At 37.5% G+C, this 21,653-nt stretch overlaps 1 protein-coding gene across 4 annotated transcripts in view; it reads right to left on the reverse strand.

The window, feature by feature from the left end:
* The window catches only part of prpf40a (PRP40 pre-mRNA processing factor 40 homolog A), a gene marked incomplete at its 5' end in the record, with an annotated part of 48,486 nt that continues 26,833 nt past the window's right edge, over positions 1-21,653 (reverse strand). For 2 of the 4 annotated variants that reach the window (XM_082176107.1, XM_082176108.1), the window contains 16 exons: positions 1-578; positions 666-803; positions 2,166-2,227; positions 2,350-2,443; positions 8,973-9,059; positions 10,662-10,757; positions 10,878-11,015; positions 13,947-14,063; positions 14,156-14,247; positions 14,631-14,745; positions 16,004-16,137; positions 16,259-16,409; positions 17,082-17,190; positions 17,829-17,993; positions 18,097-18,161; positions 18,821-18,926. In XM_082176107.1, coding sequence (XP_082032233.1) covers positions 489-578; positions 666-803; positions 2,166-2,227; positions 2,350-2,443; positions 8,973-9,059; positions 10,662-10,757; positions 10,878-11,015; positions 13,947-14,063; positions 14,156-14,247; positions 14,631-14,745; positions 16,004-16,137; positions 16,259-16,409; positions 17,082-17,190; positions 17,829-17,993; positions 18,097-18,161; positions 18,821-18,926 — 1,759 coding nt within the window. In that variant the 3' untranslated portion in view covers positions 1-488. Of the gene's footprint in view, positions 579-665; positions 804-2,165; positions 2,228-2,349; positions 2,444-8,972; positions 9,060-10,406; positions 10,481-10,564; positions 10,758-10,877; positions 11,016-13,946; positions 14,064-14,155; positions 14,248-14,630; positions 14,746-16,003; positions 16,138-16,258; positions 16,410-17,081; positions 17,191-17,828; positions 17,994-18,096; positions 18,162-18,820; positions 18,927-21,653 lie in introns of those variants that run through there. The other 2 variants (XM_082176109.1, XM_082176110.1) reach the window with 2 other exon arrangements.

Genomic DNA, 21,653 nt, shown 5'->3' on the forward strand with positions numbered 1-21,653 from the left:
TCCTTTTTAAAGTTTATTTGTCAAAATTCAAGTTGAAAACAATGCTGCAGACAATTCTTTCACACTGATAACATTGTTTTCCCAAAATGGCTTTCACAGACAATCTTACAGATTAATCTGAAGTTGAATAATAGTTTTATGCAGGCTTGGTCATTTTTCCATTTTATCAGCAATGTTTAAAACTATTGGCATTAACAAATATACAACTACCTAAAAAAGGTTCTGCAGTTAAAGGCAACTTAACACTTGCAACCTCTGAAAATAATGTTACAAAAAGTCAAACATGCCGTCCAGATCAAGAAGAGTGCTGATGTTGAGACAATACCGCCTCTCAGGGAGACTACATGACAGTCGATGGATTCACAGCCAAATATCAAACTCTCAGACACTCATCAATATTCTGTCAGCACATTCCAAAAGGATGCAAAAACACATTACAGGAATGCAAGTGAGAGAGACAAGAGACGGACAGACTGACGGTGAGTGATTTATGGAGCGTCGAGCTGCTCCAGGAGAGTGCGCCTCCTCTTTTCCAGCTCTCCTTCACTCAGTTCACTGCCAGACGTATCCCATCCACCCTGAGACACAAGACACAGAGGTTCACAGCACATCTGGGTAAGAGTAAATGTGAGACTACAGATGCTGCCTCAGATATGATCGCTCACCTCTTCTTTTGCACTCTTTCTTTTGGGGGATTTCTGTTTGGATTCTCCACGTGATTTCACTCTGGACTTGTCGTTCTCTTTATCTTTCTCTTTCTCTCTTCCTTTCCGCTCTTTCTCTCCTTCAGACTCAGGGGAGGCCTGCAAGACAACATGTGTGATATACTCCATATTCCTCACTATCCTATAATAGCAGTTTAAAGTTATACACTTTATAACACTTGTGTTTAAAGGATGGGAGTAAATGTGTAGCACTGTGATTTAACGAACAGCCCAAGATAAAATCCAAATTGAGCATATAGTATGTATGCTCATTTTCAATACATTGCACTCAATCCCACAGCCAGACACTTATTTATCAGTAAATGATAAAGACCTTCTTAACAGGTGACACCGCACAGAATACGAAAAGCTTCGGGATTCAGCTGTCCGCGACGGTCAAGGTACCAGCACAAAAACACACTCAGCAAAATATCACACAAATCCAAGTCCAACATAACAGTAAATGTTCTCAGTTTATTTGGAAAGTAAAAAGTAATGACTTCCATCTCAGAACCACCGTAACTGATTCAGTCTGTAAGTCATTCATGGCACAAGCTGCTGAATCATATTACCTTGGATATTGAAATATGATTCATCTAAAAAACGTGAGTAGGTCCGCTCACATCAAGAACCATATAACTATAAAGACAACTATATTAGTGTGCAGAGTGTACAAAGTGGGCGGAGCCGGCAATCGCCATCTTGGCAGCCGGATAAACGAAAATGGGCAAAGAGGAGGGATTAGCTGAGGTGATGTGAAAAATCGTTCTGAAAATGACGCCAACCATATTGTTTCTCTGTGCAGTTACTGATGTGAGAGGAGAAAGAGTGAGCAAGAGGGAGATTTGAGGAAAGACTGTAGAAAGAGAGATGGCTGAGAGACATTACAAAAGAGAAAAGCTCAGAGGAATATCACTGGAAAAAGAAGTTTTATGATCGGGCAATAGCTTTAAGAGCCAAGTTAATATTAGAAAAGCTTTTCTAGCGCTGTAGAGATCTAAGCGGGAAGGCCTGAAAACGGATGCCGAGGTTGAGTTGTTTCTGCTCCACACGTGAGTAACACTGGTTTTGAGTGTCTTTGTTTGTCTGGAGCTGCTGTGCGGTTGGCGACTAATAACCAACTCTTGCTTGTTTATACTCTTGTGTACTGTTTGTTCATTTTTTGTGTGCTTCCTTGTTCGTTCGTCATCTTTATTTTATTTTTCGTGAAGCATTATTTTGCTTTTGCTAAGAAAAGAGAGACACTTTTGCATTGCATGTTTGTGCATTTTGGGGGCGGAGCAAAGAAGGGAGGTGTGTATTTGGGTAGATTTTTTACGTTTAAGACTTGTGAACTAAAACTCTGATGTGCTATGTTTGTCTGTGGGCAAGTAATTTAGTAATGTTGTCAGACTCCCATCAATTGACGAGTCAGTGGCTACACAACAAAACATAAAACAGGTTCAGGTCTTCTCTACTCACTGATTTGTGTCGTCTTTTCTTTCCCTTCTTCTTGTGTTTCTTAGATTTCTTGTAACTTCTCTCTGTGAAGATCAATATCACATGATTATCATTGAGAGTCTCTGACTGCTGTTAAACGGTCATGCTGTTAAACAGTATTGATGTGCTGTGCAGGACACTGATATCGATCCGAAACAAAACTGACCAGATTCCCCAGAGGAAGAGTGTTCAGACGGAGATTTAGATGTCGAACGTTTCTTCTTCTTCGAGTGATACTCATCATCCTCTGACTCCGAGCCCTTCCGTGAACAAACACACAGTACACAAGTTAGGAGGATGTGTGAGAGTGTCGAGTAAATGCTTACCTGCAAACTCTAAACCAGATCATAATGAAAATACTCCGTCATTAATAAGCCTACTCTTTAAATTCTTAATTCTTTGTTTATTTAATTTCCTCATTTATGAGAATCAGCAGTTGTACTGGAATTTTAAAGCATTTGCTTTATAAATATGAACTGTCTAAGACCTATCAAATTTACACATCAAGCGGGTAACCACTAATTAAATTTTTTTGGATAGTTCTTAGGACTGTAACGGTACATGTATTTGTCCCGAACCATCACGGTACGGACATCACGGTTTGGTGCATACAGTCGAACGAGAAATACAATCAGTCACAGGCCCGTGCGGTAATACAAAGCTGTTTGCTAACCGCCACAATAGGAAAAAGGCAACCGGGATGGAAGAAAGCGGCATCCTGTTTGCTTTATTTTACAAGAGCAATTTAGTGTACACAAATAAAAATAGACCCTTTACAGTTTCGAATGATGTCTTACTCTTATCTGACCATAAATGGAGTATTTTCAGTTGTTTCCACTGATATAATGAGCAAAATCACTACAGTCCAGTGATGAAATATGCGTGTCCTGTAAATGGGAAGCCTCAGGTGCCATTTCACTCGCTGTCTCATCGTGGAAAGGTGAAGGCAGATGTAGATGGCACTTTTTCTTCTCCTTGCTCATCTTTCTGTGATTTCTTGAAAAAGCGTAATACTGAACTTTGTGCATCCGCCATCGTGTCACAGCATGTGACGCGCTCTCACGCACAAATTAAATGACATCATACACCTAAATCAAACAATAAGTTTAAAAACACTGTTGCTTTTTTACTGCACAACACTGGTCAATCTATCAATTAGAGTAACAAATCAACAATTCCTTCATTTTTAACAAGGGGGCAAGTAAATGTATTGAATTCATATTGAACCGCAGCCCCAAAACCGAGGTACGTACCGAAACGTGACTTCTGTAACCGTTACACCCCTAATAGTTGTATTGAATTCGTATGAACCGCAACCCCAAAACCGAGGTACTTACCGAAACGTGACTTCTGTAACCGTTACACCCCTAATAGTTGTATATCAATTGTTGTTGAACACATTGTCTCTTCTCTTTATAGAAAAGATACTGAAAAGAAGTCTTCATGCTAAGAGTGCTCATCCAATGCCCTTAAAACGTGGGTTACCTTATGGCTCGTTTCAACTGAGCGGTACGGTACAGTACAGTACGGTATGGTTCGGGAAGGTAAACCCTGATCCGGCTTGCGTTTCCACTGCCAAGTGCCAACAGTACTTGATAGGCGTGATGTAGCCTCTGCCGTAAAGAAGCGATCGATTTTTGCGCGAAGAAGAAAGCGACATAGTAAACAACAATGTATGACATACAGCAGATCTTGTTCTTGCTTCTCGACATGTGGCTGTTTGTCACAAGACGACAAGCGCCTACATTAGGCGTTTCTCAATAGCAAGTACGCAAAGTTCGGACTTGCCAAGTCCGACTCAGGAGAATGACTCGTGAGGACGCGAGTCCGGTAATTCTGCAAATGGAACAGCGCGTTCTTGAAAGCGTCTCTCAGCTCGCTCTGCTACTCCGCTTATCTCCGTATGTATATTTTAGGTAACAATAAAACGAACTATGTTATAAAACACCACTCTGCCTCTTTTCGTTTTCATTTAAAGAAATCTTAAACATTATAGCCACACAAATGTGGTTCAGGCAACGCGTATTATATTCACTGCATGCATAACGTTAGCCTATTTATAACAAAACGAAATATAAAACTAAACCCTGCCTCTTTTCGTTTAAAAAAAATATAATATAAAACATTTTTAATATGGTCCAGGCAATATGTGCATTTGTACTAAACAACAGATGTTGCAGTAAACAACATTACAGTGATCATCTTCACTGTAATAAAATTAAAAATGACAAAACTCAACCCAGTCTCTTTTTGTTAAATTTCAGTTTTATCAATATTAGCCATTATAAATGTATAAGTAAAAGGTACAAGAAGCTATACAATAAGAAATAAAGCAAACAATTCAGTCAAACATACAAAGTTAGCGCTCTAGTCTAACCTTACAATGGTAAAGTTAAATAGCTTAAATATATAAAGTTATGAAACTTCACTCAGCCCTCAGCCAAAACGATTGGCCAGGGAACAAATTATAGATTCACGAGACCAAATATCACCCGTTAGATATACACAAGACGAATTATATCTCATGTTTAACCACTACTGAGACGTCAAAGTCAGCGGCAAACGTCAGAACGACCAGCCGAGGAAAGGCTGTTCCAGGCGGGGTACATGAGCGCAGAGCGCCCGGTGATCGCCTGGATCTCACAACCTGGATAACATTTTCATACAAATCTTTATAAATAAACCACAGATTTGAGCTTTAAACAACTACATTCTCGCCTGAAAAACTCTTAAAACTACATTTCATGACACAAAAACAGTAGTATTATATTTAAACTGTATATAAAAAAAGGCACTTCTTATGTTGTCATTCCCCTTGTAGCACGCGCAAGTGACGATACTCTGTCAACCAAGCAACGTTCTGCAGTGAGTCTAGCTCCACCCTTTAGTACCGTACCACTGTGCTAGGTACCCCAACGGAAGGGTACCAAAAAAGTGGTATGGTACGGTACGGGATTTTGGTACGATTCACAACTTTTGACAGTGGAAATGGAAATAATTGGTAACCGTACCGTACTGTACCGTACCGCTCAGTGGAAACGAGCCATTATAGTCACTTTTTAAGATTCCATTGTATTTGTTCTAAGAGAGATGATTTTGAGGTTAAAATCGAGAACCTGTATGCAGATTTCAAGTCACAGGGATATCTCAATAAGTGGCTTGATAGGCACTGGCGAAAGTCCATACTTTAGATGAACAAGAGGTCTTTAAATACACTTATAGTCCATAAAGTAATAGGAGGATTCAATTATTGGCACATTATTCAAAGTGATCCTTAGTTTTTTTATGTATTTAATGATCAACCACTTTGTGTTTTTTTCTAGGAGCTATAGTTTTTCTAGGATCTCTAGTCTTACATCTCTCCAACCACTCTTGTTGATGTCCTGGGTAACTTTCAATTGTACTAAATAGGTTAAATGTAAATCGTTTACACATCCTCTTACATGTTAAAAACATACAAGGTTGGACAATTGATCACTTGCAAGAGTACATATTTGATTGATATTATTATTTGTTCACATTCATAGTTATATGTTGGCAAAAGCACACGTGCATTACTCACAAGAATCACTGAACATACAAGTGCCACCAGGAGACAGGATGACATGTCCAATTTATCGTCATTTTAAGCTTGTCAAACATTCTTTGTCTGACATGAAGTTCCTGGGCATTGAGAGGATTTAACCTCATAAAAGAAACTGAGATAGAGACAATAAATTGTCACAATTGTTGCCTTTAAGATTTTTAACTTAAGTCTTTATTTGAATGAATGAATGAATGAATGAATGAATGAATGAATGAATGAATATTTCCTGATGGTGTGAATGAACAATTAGAACTTTCCTGCTTTATGTTTTGTTTTTGACACATTATGCTTGACGACATTTGACGTCACATATTGCCATCTCGAGACTACTGTAATTACGACATGCCGTGAACTGCCATACCCTCTTGGAGCTCAAATCTTGCTAATTGAATCCAGCTGATTATTCCTAATTGGTAATCTGCAAAGAAAAGGGTGTATGTTTGTTGTAATGTGAGCACTAAAGCAAGCAATGTGCTGTTATGTCTGCTCTAGCTTTTAATTCACGTACACTAGTGTTGTCAAAAGACCCGGTACTTCGGTACCAAGTCGGTACTAATTTTTTTTAAACGTCACGGTACCAGGTTTTCTGAAACCCGGTACTTGATGCGCGTGCATGCCCGAAGCGCGTGCAGTTGCGTCCTCTTCATAAAAGCGCTGATGGCGATCGGCGGTGCTGCTGCTGATGTGGTGCTGATGTTTTTGCGCGTGCAGATACGTTATTTTTGAAATGGCGCGCGGCAAGCGCGCTCATAATAGAAGCGGCGCGCTCGCTTTTCCATGTGCGTTCATGGATGCATAGCAACGACAGACGCCATGGGAGTACAAACGCTTGTGCGAACTGCGCTCTCCATGACGACGAGGAAGTGTGACATAGGCCTATTAATTGATTTCTAGCCCTTGAATTAGCTTTACTAGATATATTTACGGAGATGAGAAATAAAAAGCCGTCATTAATATCAGTCAGTCAGAAAAGCAGTTCTAGTCTTATTCTTGGCTGGATAACTCTTAGCAGGTTTAAAAACTATTGTTTTTTTGTTAGGTCATTTTATCTAATGTTATCTAACAAATGGAATCCTATTGTAAAGTGTTTTTAATACTACAGTTTCCATCTTTGTGATATACACTTTAATATAATTATGTAAATTTAATCTAAATTAAGCTTTGGTACCGAAATTGGTACCGAGAACCGTGGATTTTCACTGGTATCGGTACCGAATACTGAAATTTTGGTACCGTGACAACACTAACGTACACTTTGCACCATGCAGTTCATAAATTCAAAAATAAAAAAAGCTAGGGCTGGGCGATATGTAAAACATATTTTATCGATTATTGCCTTAGAAAATATTGTGATATCTGATTATATCATCTACCCAAGCCCCACCGGAGACAACCCTGCCGACATACACAGTAAACACAAATCATGCTGAGTTTGGCTGAACTTTATCTAATGCTAGCCTAGTTCAGTTAGTTTAATTTAATGATTGAAACGTTAAAGGTTTTACTTTGGTTCGTTTGATCTTAAACTAATATAAAACATTAGCTTGGTTATGATAGTGTTGCTAATCACACAGTTCTTACCGAATTTGTATTTGAAATTAATTTTGTGAGGAGAACGAATACAATTGAACAGAACAGAACTCAATTTGGTGATTGTAAGAAAGATAAATGCATGTTGTGCATTTACACATAGCAATGTGTCTTGCCTATTTTGTTCATAAGGTCCAATGTTTCTCTTTCTTTTTGGCGTTATCGCCCGAGTAGACATATTTCATGATAAGTTTAATTTCCTTAATTATAACGAGTAGTGCTGTTTTTAAACTTGTATTCAAACTATAATGTATTTGTTATTTGTCTAAATTCAGGGATTAAAACGAATTTGTCCGTTTAAAAAACGGTAAGGTATTATTTTTTTTCTTTCTGGTTAGAGTTCCAAGTTCCCCTTAGCCGGAAATGGGCCGCTTATAATAAAATAAAAATTACTGCTTAATTTATTTATGAACAGAAGTAATTAAATTACATAGATATATACACACTAGATGTTGCCTTGTCTACGGCAGTTCATTGGAACGAATGTCTTTAAGGCGACGTCTAGTGTATGTATCTATGCACCAGTCTGCGTACACGTCAGATCAGATCACTTCGACATGGCTGTGTTCAAGAGGTAAAAACGATATAAATACTGTTCGTTTTCTCACACAAACCGCTCGTTTCGTGTCTTAGGCCATCAATGTGTACTTACGATGGGGAATTGTTTAATTTGGACGATGGGGAATTGTTTTAATTTGGACTCTGTGCATGCTCTTTGAGACAGTGACCATAGACCTGCATTATATGACTGACAGACAAGAACGGTTTGACCTAAAAATATCAAAATTGAAACTACTGCGGAAAAAAAGACACCTACATCTTGGATGCCCTTGAGGTAAGCTAAAACATAACAAAAATTAATTTCAAAGTGAACTATCCCTTTAAGACAAAACCGACTGTGTCTACATGTGTATTTGTCCATGCACTATATAAGACTCCATGCATGCTTTGGATGTGTGCGCAGCACAGAAAACAGCGCGCATGTAGAAGTGTTCTCTTTGGCGCTTCAAGAATGGTATCAACAATTGGAATCGATTTTCTATTCCTAAACCTACTAACTACAAGCCTATAGAAAATATTTTAGTCATGCTATTGCATGTGAATAAATGTGTGTAAATATGGGGCTATGTGAAATATGTCATTTTTTCCCGACTGGAAACCGACTGTTATAATCGGCATCACGATACTTTTTATAGCCCTAGTCTGGACTGAATTCAGTGAGCGGTTAGGAATTTACTTTAAAATGCCTTTAAAACTTCACAATTCAAATAAAGTTGACAAAAACAAAGTAAAAAAACAAACAAACACATTTTTATATTCAATTGGTCAGAACAAAAACGGCAGATGGGCTGAATGAAAATGCAGATTCACTCTGACAGCAGGTGGTGCATATGGAGCAGCAGAAATAAAGGTGGTTACCATTTTGCTTAAACACAACTGTATTTGCCATTATATAGAGGTAAGACCAAAAGAAAATGCCATCGAAACTTTTCTGAAGACAGTTCCCTTCACAGATACATTCATATGAAGCCACATGAATGGCCAATTTCAATGTCAGAACGACAAATATCTCCCAAAAGGTATGGTTTGAGATGACAAAAGGTAGTACTCACTGATCGAGATCGGGAACGTTTTCTGTGGTGTTTCTTGGATTTCTTGGAGTGTTTTTTAGTCTTTGAGTGATGATGCTGACATTCGTGCTGTAAAGAAATCAGACATGATCAATGAATTACTGAATTCTTGTAGTTGACAGGCTTTCCATTTTCTTTTAAAGGGGACATATTATGCCCTTTTCCTTGAATAGGATAGGTTTTTATGCTTGAATGTTCAAATATTTTTCCCATTTTGATTGGTCAAAAGCTTCAAGCGTGATTTTGAACACATTTGACATTTTTAAAATAGAGGCAACCACTAGCCTGGCTAACGTCAGACATCTTTCTCATTGAGACGTGGTCTGGGAACAACATGTTCATTTTCTCGTATTTGAGGCGTGGTTTACGAATGCCCAGAGCCGTTTATTGGGCGCTACGAATGTCTATCAAATGCGCCTGTACGTAGCTCATAGCCAATCGTTTCAATTATACCAGATGACGTATGTAGAGCGACAGAAATTTGACGAGGAAGATGATGGCTGAAGAAGACTAAACTACTTAGAACACTATCTAAGGCTGCATCGAAAGGTAACTTTGCGTCTGCTGCCATGTTTAGATATAAACAAACTGCTTCGGTGTGTCGCATAGACGTCGTCATCGTCTTGCTGCTCCCTCCCCGTTCTGTGATTGGTCCCCTCGCTGAGGCGAAAATCTGGTCCATGGTATCCAGGCTGCCTAGCAGCGTGAATAAAATCGCGCTGCGCTCAAGGCAGCATGGGGAAACCCAGTCTAGGCAACCACTGCATTTTAATCACAATCCAAACAAAGATGCTATACACATGTAGCATGAGCAGTTGTTTTTGATTTAAATTAGATTGTATAATTTCAAGACTTATAATAAGTCTTAATAATAAGCAAATACAGAATGGTCTGAGTTTAGCTTTGTGAAATGATGTTACATAAGACACCTGCACAAAACAAAAACAGCAGACAGACTGAATGAAAATGAAAATTCACTCTCTGACAGCAGGTGACGATTATGGAAAATAAGCGTTTCTTTGGGTACCGCTGTAAACGAAGCAGCCACTTTATACGGAGGGAAGAGGAAAAGAAAAGACAGTCAGTTCCCTTCAGAGATATTCATATAAACCCCCACACCAATTTAATATTTATATTTTTCTTTCAATATTTCAAGCATCACAAACAGTGATCTTGCTGTGCCTGGTATTTTCTCTGCTGCGCGTCTGCGCTCTCCTGTCCTGTCTCTAGCCTGTGTTAACGTTCTGTTAAGAGACTTTTACAGAAAATTACTGAAATGCAGTTAGCAAGTCCGGAATAGAGATCAGCCAATATTAAACTAAAAACCACCATTTATGGCCAGTCAACCGGTGCATCTCTAGAAAAAAAGTTGCACCAAAACAATTATTTGCACTCGCATAAATGCTCCGAAAAAATTTGTGTTGCACAGATTCAATTTTGGGAGCATATTTGAACAAAATGGTTGTTTTTGGCTTTATAACTTTGCAAACCTTTTCATGTTTGAGCATGAAACGGTCTGCAAAGTTACCCTTTAAATGTTTTCATTCAAAAAACTTGAATGTCACAAGATAAACCATACAGATAAATGAACACACCTATTCTCAAGTCAATTCTTGTACATATGAATCTGCCTTTAAAAAGTCTTAAAAACCATTCAGAATTATTTTCTACCTCTAGTACATGCATGAAGTCTTTGAATATCCTCTTCCTCTCAGACTCCAGAGTGATGTCCTCAAACGCAGGCTCTTTCAGGAAACGCTCTCGTACCTGAGCAAGCATGAACACACATTCACATCAGATCAGTAGAGGAAGACTAATACATCATAAGGAGTCAGTTGATAGACAAACTATATAATTGTTGATATTTATTGTAATAGCGTGACATACTCCCTCCCATGTGGCCTCAGGCTCTAGAGGGGGCGTGGCCTGTTTCAGCATGCTCTTAAACGCCGCCTCCTTCCTCTTCATCTTCCTGGCCTCCTCTTTCTCTCTTTCCCTCTCACGTGCTTCAGCCTTCTCCAGCAACTACAAGCAGAACCAGGAAAAGAAACCAAACACAAGTCAGTGAATATGAACTCTCACCTCATTAATCAGTAAACATGAACTAAACACACTGGTTCTCTGCTCCAAACTCTAGTGAGCTGGCTTTCTTTCTAAAGTCTACACAGGCAAGAATCCACACTGTAGAATCCTTCAGGGTCAGTCGCTTATGTAGCCTAGAAATCTAGACGCACCCTAGCGGCAGCAAACTTATTTTGCAGCCAGGGTGGGTCTAGCAACTCTCAATAGACCTTTTTGCTGCAAAAACCTAAATTGGGTCAGGCCAATCACGTCGTGTATAGAGTAGGCGGGGGCGGGCTTAACATATGACGACAGAGTTGTGACGGTTCCTGCCACTTGAATACAAAGAATGACGGCTGCTGCGGATGGAGAACAGCGGTCTTTCGAATCGGCTTTGGCCGCAACTCTGGAGGACTTGGAGTTAAGTTTTTCTTTGAGAAAAGAACAAAGAACGGCACTTAAGTCATTCTTAAAAAAAGGAAGATGTGTTCGTAGTTTTGTCGGCCAGATTTAAAAGCTGAATCTATCAACTAACGTTAGCTCCGCTGTTGGGAAAACGCTCTGGTTGGTTGAAGCGCTGTCCTATTGTGTGCAGAGGGAATTTGAAAGACAGCCGTTTATCCCACCCATCAGATTGACCGTGTCTATGGTGAGTTGCCAGACTAAACATCTTGATGTACGTCTGGCTTGCCAGGCTATCGCTTATGAGGTTTCATTTCAAAAGGCAGCAACTCACATGGACAAATTGCAATCAGCACTCAAACTAGGGGTGGGAATCTTTTGGATTAAAATCGATTCTTGGGGTCATGATTTGATTCAAAATCCAGAATCGATTTTTAATCCAATTTCAATTCGATGATATATATGCATTTTCTAAACTTTTTTTGAATTTTTATTAATTTATTGTCCTCGAAGCCCACTCCTTATATATAAGAAAGCCTGTGCCCCCAATTAATTGATATAATTACAACTCATAGGTGTAAACTTTAACATGAGATTAAATTATAATTCAACAAAACTTAAAAGTTTTGCTTAGTTATAATTTAATCTCATGTTAAAGTTTTACTTCAATCCAGTACCCCCTACCATTGTTTTGAGGGGGCGGCCTGCCAAACGACCCAAAATGACAAAAAACTCTTTTATTCTGGACGGCAAGGGCAGCAACTGTAACATTTGTTTTTAAGTCTTTGCAGAACCAGGATCCACAGTACCTATCTGAACTACTACATCCGTCCACAGTCAAGATCACTCAAATTGGGGGACTCTGATCTACTCTGTTCCTAGAACTAGACTTACAAATAGGGGTGATCGTGCTTTGGCGGTCATCGGCCCTAAGTTATGGAAAACTTATCTTTTCTCAATTGCTTTCAATATATATATTTTTTATTTTTTTATAGTTTTACCTTAGTTCATAGGTTTTCCATTTTTATTGTTCTTTACTTTGCTTTACTGTTTTATGAGTTTTCTATCTTATTGTTTGTTTCCTTGGCTTTTGTAAAGCACTTTGGTCAACACCAGTTGTTTTTAAATGTGCTAAACAAATAAAATTGTATTGTATTGTATTGTAACATTGGGCATATTTTGCAGTGTTAAACACGTATTTATACCCATTTCATTATGCTCCGAAAAATCTTCAAAAAGAACACAAAGAATGGCCTTCTCAGCTGCCATAGTTGCAACTCTTGCGTCATCAGAACAGTTTAAAAAATGTTTTGCAACTTTTTGTCTGGGTAATACCCAGGTATTGTTTGTTTCCACGGCAACCGCTTGCCTGTTCAAATTGAACGCACTTCTCATGTGTAAAAAGTACATAAAGCTTAATGTGTGATGGTAATTATACATTATTTAAGGCTAATTTATATTCATTAAAATAATGATATAGGACCTGTTGTTGTCAAGTAAGCTACATTTGTCCCCTGTTGCAAGCATGAGCGCTCTCTAAACTTTCCAGGGGCTACACTGCTCATTGTTCCGTCAACATTATTAACAGACGTTATCGAATATCAAAATGTATGAATTGATTTGAATCGTTCAGAGATATGTGAATGGATTTTTTCCTTCACCCCGAACGCAAACTACATTAGAAAATATAGCTTGATGCCAGCATGTTGCTAAGCTAAAAAGCCATACTCTAAAGTAAAAATATATATTTTTTTCATTTTCCTTTCCCAATGTCCTTAACACATTGTAGTCTTTAATATTCACAATGTATACTACTGGTCAAATGTTTGAAATAATTAAAAATAAAATTTAAATGTTTTTAAAAGAAAAACTTATGTTCACCAAGTCTACATTTATTAATCAAAAAATACAGTAGAATAGTAATAAAGAAAATTACAATTTGAAAAAACTTTTCTATTTGAATGTATTTTAAAATGTAATATATTCCTGTGATGGCAAAGCTGAACTTTCTTCATTCTTCAGTGTCACATGATCCTTCAGAAATAATTCCAATATTCTGATTTGGTGCTCAAGTATCAATGGTTCTTTGTTTTATCAATGTTGATAACATTTTTTGCCGTTTAATATTTATGTAGAAACTTATGTAGATACATTTTCAAGATTCCTTAATGAACAGCAAGTTCAGTCTAGCATCTGCAAATACACTTTTTGCAGCCACTGTAAATTCTAAGTAGCCCACAAAAATGCTACCTGTGTCCATTTTAAAAGAGCCCAATCTGTCATGGAAACCTCAACTCTAGCAACACAGTCAGCATTTAGGGATTGCCTTTTCTGTGAAGTATACATGCAATGCCGCTTTTCGAATTTTGGGGGTCCCTACCAGCCTTCATGTTGGATGAAAACCATCATTTGTTGCCTTAATGTAGTTAGGCATCTCACTGCATTTTGGAACAGGGTTCATTTGAATAAAGTACAGCAAGGCAGTCTGCTTACACTGTTGAAGGCCAGTTTGATGTTTCCTGCATCCAGCGTGGTGGCGCGTTTATCAGAGCTGATCACTGAGCCAAAATCCTCAAAGCCTGTGTTGATCTCCACCAGGAAGCCCTTATCCTGTACAAACACACACACACACACACACACACTTCATCAAGGGCTTCAGCACAGATCTGATAAACACTGATCATCAGGTCTCTCGCTCTCACCTTCAGGATGTCTTTAATGATTCTCTTCTCATCATGGTAACGAGCTTTGAGATCCTCCACGTAAAACTTGAATAAGTCCAGAGGGGTGGAGCCTAAAATTTACAAACAGCATAACAATGTTGAGCAGCTTATTACCTTTTACAATAAATGACACTGATATCCAATTGCACTACATTTAATAATAATTATCATAGACAATCATAATATAAAATTAATTTTTATTCGCCATTCAATTATTTAGTTTTAGAGGGCCCAAAATAAGATATTGCCCATTTTATATGTGCTGATGTTTCAGAGTCATGTGGAGTTCACAGATTGTACTGGTGAAATGGAGACCGTCAGAAATGAGGACAGGACCCTTTTACATGTATTATTCATCAACATCAAAGCCTGCCAGGCTCTGAGCGTTTGTGCGAGCGAGCGAGAGAGAGAGAGAGAGAGAGAGAGAGAGAGAGAGAGAGAGAGAGAGAGAGACCTGGCTGGCCCAGCATGTTGTTGAAGCGGATATCAGCGCTGACGGTCGGGTACATCTCCATCCAGGCAGACATGGAGTGCAGCTGCCCATGATCGTGAAGCTCATCCAGGAATTTCTGAAAACACACACACCACTTTACAACCATGAAAAGGTTGTCCTTAACATAGGATTAATTCCCACTTTAAAAAAGTGATTTTTTAGGAATCCACTGGTTATAAAAATAAAAATAAAACATGTTTATGCATATATATTATTATATATTAAATTAAGTGTTTCAAAATTGCACATTTTCAAGGTTTCAAATTGCAGAAACTTAAGACTTTTAAAAAAGCCTTTCTAGTAAGATGGGCGCTTGAATGTATGTCATCACTATACAAGAAGTGCAAAAATAAAGTTAATTTAGATCCAAACTAGTCAGTAAATGGTATCAGCAAAGTGACATGGTGTCTTTGAGGGTTCCTACACATTTAGAAAATAGAAATTCAATACTTTTTCATATTCAGATTTTCTAACTTCTTAGTAGATTTTACAGACCAAATTTAACATCTGGTGAATCAATGGTTTAAACTTTGACTGTTAACATGTGTGCTACATTCTGACTATGTATGTTGTTATGTTGCAACATAATTGCAGTAACCCAATTATATTTTTAATAATAATGGCAAGCAATTAATGCAATTAATTACCAGGTTCCATTATCCATAAAGTATTCACCCATATAGCATTATTATCAGAATTATATTCAGTATACAGTACAGTTCAAAGGAGATTTGTTTATAGTAAAAACAAGCAGTTTTGCGTAATGAAAATATGCATCTTGAATTCATTCAGTCATGTTAAATGACCACTAAATTATCCATTTATTTTTTTTTGAAATTAGGAAACAGGATAGGGGTAATAGTCTGAAAACACATATTTCCATACTTACCCAGACCCGAAAAATACTAAAATCAAATTCCATACTCTCCCATTCTGTGGTCTTAGAGTGACATTGGGAGATTTAAATTGTAAACATTTTTGTTCCAAATGTATCACTGACAAATTTCAGAGTGTGAGCTGTTGTATGCAGTTTGAACCCATATTAAATGCAAAATAGTTATCAATTAATCGCTTTGACCAATATGTATACTCCAGTGGGTTTCTGAGTGTTAATAAAGCTGAGTGATGCTTTAGCATTCTGTCTCCATGGCATAATGACCCGTTGTACCTTAAACTCGGTCAAACAGATCATCTGTCATCACAGACTTTGTTGATATTCCAGCATCAAGTTCCAATTAATCAAGGTGAGCGCTTTTCATATTAGCAAGCCTGGACAGGTGACGCAGCGGACAAACCAGGACAGTTACGTGTGTGTGTGTGTGTGTGCGCGTCACCTGGAAGGACTCTCTGTTCTTGCGTTGTCTGCGTCTTTCTCGCAGAAGAGTTTTCTGTTTCTCGTCCTCCTCCTCTTTCTCAAGAGCACGGATATGTTCCTCAAAGCAGATCAACGCATCCTCCTTGTCCATGTCTAAAACACACAGAGGAAGATAAAAGCTTTGTCTATATCAAACACACTCGCATTATGCGGGTTAAAAGCATCATCCTGTGGAGGCGGCTGTTACTGTGCGTGTGTGTGTGTGTGCTCATACTCTGTAGCTCCTCGTCTTCAGCAAAAGTGGGGTTGTCCAGCAGGTACTGCTGTGCCTCAGACCATGTTGTTCTGTATGTTACATTGGCCATATTGTCCAAAATGTTCTTCAGCGCCTCCCAGTTCCTCTTCCTGAGCTGCTTGGCTTGTTCCTGAAACAAAGCACTGAGTCACGATCAAATAACATTAGGCTGCAGACAGGACAAGATCTTAAATACATTAGGAGGGCAATATTTTTACTTCATTTGATACAATAAATATTTAAGAATTATTTAAGAAGAAAAAGTATTTAAGTACACAATACAGAATATATACACAATACAGATGTGACTAAATTCGGATCGCATGATAGGGTATATATCTATAATATAATTCTTTCTTTTTTTTTCACAGAAATCATATTATATCATATTTATTGATATTGATGATATCCTGGTCAGAATTATTGGCACCCTTGGTAAATATGATCAAAGATGGCTGTAAAAATAAATCTACATTGTTTATTGTTTCTTCCATTCCAAAAAATTTGCAAAAATCGAACCTTTCATTTAAGTAAAATAATTTGCATTTAAAAGCGTTTAATAAAAGGGTGCCATTCATTGTGGCCAATGTGAAGAGAAAAACATTGATCAGGTTTTTTATTTTATCAGTCATATCAGGTTTATTGCTTTATAATTGAAGTTTGCATGTTGAAACGCATCCAACTTAAAAAGATATCAAGATTTAAATTGTTAAATAGAAGAAAAAAAGAATTAGTAGGTAATTAGGTTATTAGTGTAAATGTGTATTAGAGAGCAGTGATAACCAGATTCCGTCAATCAAACCTTCTCTTTCTTAGCCAGATAGAAGAGCACATCTTCATAGATCTCCAGCCTGTCTCTCTCAGGGACACACGACCACACTTCCTGATCGGCAAACATCTGCTCCGCTTTCCTGCACAAAGACACACATTTACTCACAAATAACCCTCTGCTTAAAGAAAGCCACTTTTTTTTAATAAACAACAATTTCATCTGTGTGCAAGTACAAACATTGCTGCAGTTCAAATGTTAGTCAGGAGGGGGCAGTGACATTACAGCATTTTAACATCATATAACTACTAATTAATAATGGAGAGCATCTATGAGACCTTATGCCAGAGTGCAGACAGGAACTCACGAAAAAACAACACTGCTATTTAAAGCCTGATTACAAGTGAGATTTAAACCAATAACATCATTTAACTCCGTGACATCACCGCAACCTCCCAACATGTTACCATGACAACACTGATGTGATTTTAATCACCTAAGTAAGTGGGGGAGTAAAGTTCAACTGCTCTGAATCAATGACAGATAAAGAGAACAAACACAGAGCTGAAAAATCAGTAACCTTGTTTATAGTATTACTAGATAAAAAAAAGAGTGGTGCTTGTGCATGTAAATTCTCCACTATGAAGCTGAGGGGATACGGGTTGGGTGCCAGTTGCTAAGGTTTCTTGGTATTTTTGTAAGTGTTGCTTACAAAATTTTTTTTATTTGTTTGTGGGAATTGTTTAACGTCGCATCATCAAAAGAGCGGAAAACACTCACTTGTATCGTGTGGTTGAAGTCATCTTCTCATGGTTCTCCAGAAAGCGCTGGAAAGTCTCTTTAGACTCCTTGTATTTGATTCTGGCCTCTTCCTTTTCCTCTTTCTCTGTCTGGACTTTATAAGCATTGAACGCCTGTTTCTTTTCACTCAGCTTGGGCAGAGCACTGCATGCGCACACACACACACGGAAAGAGATGCGAGTTTCAGTGCAGTGCTCAGGATGTAAACGCTATCAAATGACAATAATGCTATGCAGTATTTGGATACCTGTAACGAGGGTCGTTAATTATCAGCTTCATTGCCTGCTCCCATGATGCATTGGAGGAAACACCCTAGTTACACAGAGGGAGAAAGATGGAAAGTTACTTAAAACCAGACTTAAAATTATGTAAGGTTAGTCAATGATGCATGACATGCTTGGGAAAAAAATAGGGGGTTGGAAAAAACTCCAAATGGCATAAAAAGAGAAAAGCTTTTTAAATATAAGAAAGTGCTTTATTGTAAACTTCCAATGTGGAATTTGTTCAGATTTGCTAAATTACAATTAATGAGACATTTTTCATCAGGTAGCATAAGAGATTTTTATTTGGCCTGAATAGATAATTAGATTGATATCTCGTGACTGTTGAGAGGCATAAATGGGCATCCAGAGAGAGGGGCATCAAATTAGCAGAAAGGTGGAAAAGAAAAACAGAGTAATACGGTTTGGAGAAGTAGATCTCCATGTTGACATCACACAAGTTCGTGATTGATTATGAGTGTGTCTCTCTGAAAGGCTGTCGGGGGTCTGTGAAGCGTGCGATTCCACCGTCTTCTGTTTCACTCACTCCAGTCTAATCACACTCACCGCAATTAAACAGCCGCGGCTCTCACAGGAGCACTTTGTGTGCCAAATTAATACACACTAAATTTAGAAACACCCAGTTGGAATATCTACACCTCCCTCCTCACTGCAGGGGGGAGAGAGAGCACAAAAAAAAAAATTAATTACCTTTTCTTTCAACAGTTCTTTAAAGGCCTGCTTTGCCTCCTCTTTTGTGTTCCACTTGTAAACTTTCTTCACCAGCTCAGGTCTCTCTTCCTTAGAAACATCATTACTAAAAAAAAAAAAAAAAAAAAAACATAACTAAAGTTACCTTTTGAAGAAAAATTTGCATTGTGGCACAAACCAATTCCCAACGCTTAATTTCATAAACGGAATCAGAATTTTCAACAGGAAACAATGTAGCGCAATCATCAGGATTTGACTGGATCAAGAAATGTGAATCATGTTAAGACTATGAATTAATGAAATGTTAGTGATTAACAGTGGTTAACTAATTATTAGTTTTACAATCTCTTTATGAACTCTTTAAAGTGTCAAAGTGGTAGTTGCGTAGCTCTCAATGGAGGGACAGAAATTCCATTAAAAGACTCCATTAAAAAGATCTTCATTTGTGTTCTGAAGTCTTATGGGGGTTTGGAACGACATGAGGGTGAGTAAATGATGACAGAATTAAAAATTTTGTGTGAACTATCCCTTAACGCATCCTTGTTGAATACAATTTTTGAATTAAAGTATTAATTAAAAAAGAAAAATATATATTACAGGGTATCTGCACAATTTTTAAAGTCAAATTTAAGGCTTTTTAAGACCTGAAGAAATCAAAATTAATACCGTACATTAGGAGTGTGCAATATTGACAAAAATATGTCTATATATTTTCAACGTTTTGTTGATAATAATTAGATGATATTTTACTGATTGTGTTTTTGTACTGGTACCCTGGCTGGTTTAGGCCTGTTGTTGACAGCAGACCCACGAAGATATTCATATTTTTTATATTCTATAGTGGTCAGTTCACAGTAGTGACCGAAATTAACATTTTTATTAAGGGGCAATATTTTCCACCTTAAATTGATTTCCAGGGGCATTTTCACCTATATATGGACATTGTTTCTAAACGTATTTAGAGGTATGCATCACCTTTTATGTCAAATTCTAACATTCAAATATATTAAATATATATTCAATATATAAATATATATTAAATAATATATTCAAAATTATATTAGAATAACACAGTACCAATGTCAAAATAAATCATTCAATTAAAATCCATCCTTGCAGTGCAGAGGTGACACAGAAGTGGCATCAAAACTGGCATTAGCCTAATATATTTACACTTCATTTACAATTGCATAAATAAAGCTATTCAATATTTAAATATGAAATGATTTATAATTTTAACATTTTAATTAAAGGATACTTTAAATATGAAACTAAAACCACCAGTAGGTGGCGGCAAGTCATTGTCTTAAGCGAGCTGTTGGAGTCAACGGATTTGTTCAAACAGCTGATTCATTCAGAAAAACAAGTGATTGTCATTGAATCGTTAAAATGATTCAATCAAAACGCGGATTTCAGTAAAAAAAAAAATCAATAAAAAAATATCATCGATGTCTGTTGGACCACTAGCCTGGTAATACCAAACTCTGCTACTTCGCTTTGCTTCGTAGACAGAGTCTGGAATGGCATAATAGAGAAGTGTTTTCTCTCGCGCGGTGGGGCGCTAGTCTGAAGTTTAAAATCATTGGTTACCCGTAAGCCAATCACATAACGTTTGGTTATGGCGTGTGTTATGCGCATGCTCAGCCGCATCTAACTTCCACTGTAAACACATGTATGATGCGAAAACAAAACCATCGAGCGAAATACCGGAGTGAACATGGCTGTGAACGACTTTTGCAGATTATGTGAAGTAAATCTACGCATCCACGGTACAATCAGCGTCTATACGTCACGGCTCTCAGCCCGCCCTCTGTTCGTTGATTGGCCCGGCTGTTTTCAGGCCGGAGGAAAACGGAAAGCTATGACGCTGTCTCAGACTGAGTACAGAAGCGAAATGAAATTGAGCGGAAGTACGAAGTCTGACGTAGTCAGGCTATTGGACCACGGCTTCATTATGAAATTCTCGTCGGCGATATAAAGTGAAAATTGACAGTATTGTGTCCAAAAAGTAACTCACAATGTTAACTTTATTTTTAATTTAACTGTTGTATAAAATAAATAGCACATTTGTAATTGGGCACAGGAAAACGGCACTCTTGCTCATGTGATATTCTAATATAACAACATAATATGATATAAATATAAGACAAAAACTCATTTGGGGACATCTATAACTGCACTGACACATCACGCGGTGAAAGCAAGCATGATAGACAAACACGATGCCAGCTCGCACTCGCAGTGCCTCGTACATAGTTAAAACAATGATTACAATATTATCATAGTTCATAGACAATATCGCACACTCCTAAGCACATAAAGAATGAACTTACAATTGAACTGACATTTACTCGTTTTCTTCTCTCCTCTCGCGTGCAGGAGACAGATGTAGGCTAATATACTGCCGTAAGTGACACGAATTGTCACGTGAACAAGCAAATCCACCAAGATAGATTAAAAAAAATTATACGTAGGCCTACGCTAATTAGATAGTTTTAATTTCGAAAGCATTTAGATAAGTATAAGTCAAAGTGTCATCTAAAATGTAAGACCTTTCATAAGTAAAAATAAGACATAAAAAAAAAAAAAAATGATTTAAGACTTTTTATGGCCTTAAATTTGAAAAATCTAATTTAAGTCAAGTCAAGTCAAGTTTATTTGTATAGCGCTTTTCACAATACAGATTGTATCAAAGCAGTTTCACAGTATTAAATTAAAATAATACAACAAAGTTTGTTTCAAGAGGAATTTATTGATTGATAAAATTAATTAAATATCCCCAAAATATCCCCAACTGAGCAAGCCAAAGGCAACAGTGGCAAGGAACCGAAAA

The sequence above is a fragment of the Leuciscus leuciscus genome (genome assembly GCF_965113295.1).
Source record: "Leuciscus leuciscus genome assembly, chromosome: 7".
Classification (NCBI taxonomy): domain Eukaryota; kingdom Metazoa; phylum Chordata; class Actinopteri; order Cypriniformes; family Leuciscidae; genus Leuciscus; species Leuciscus leuciscus.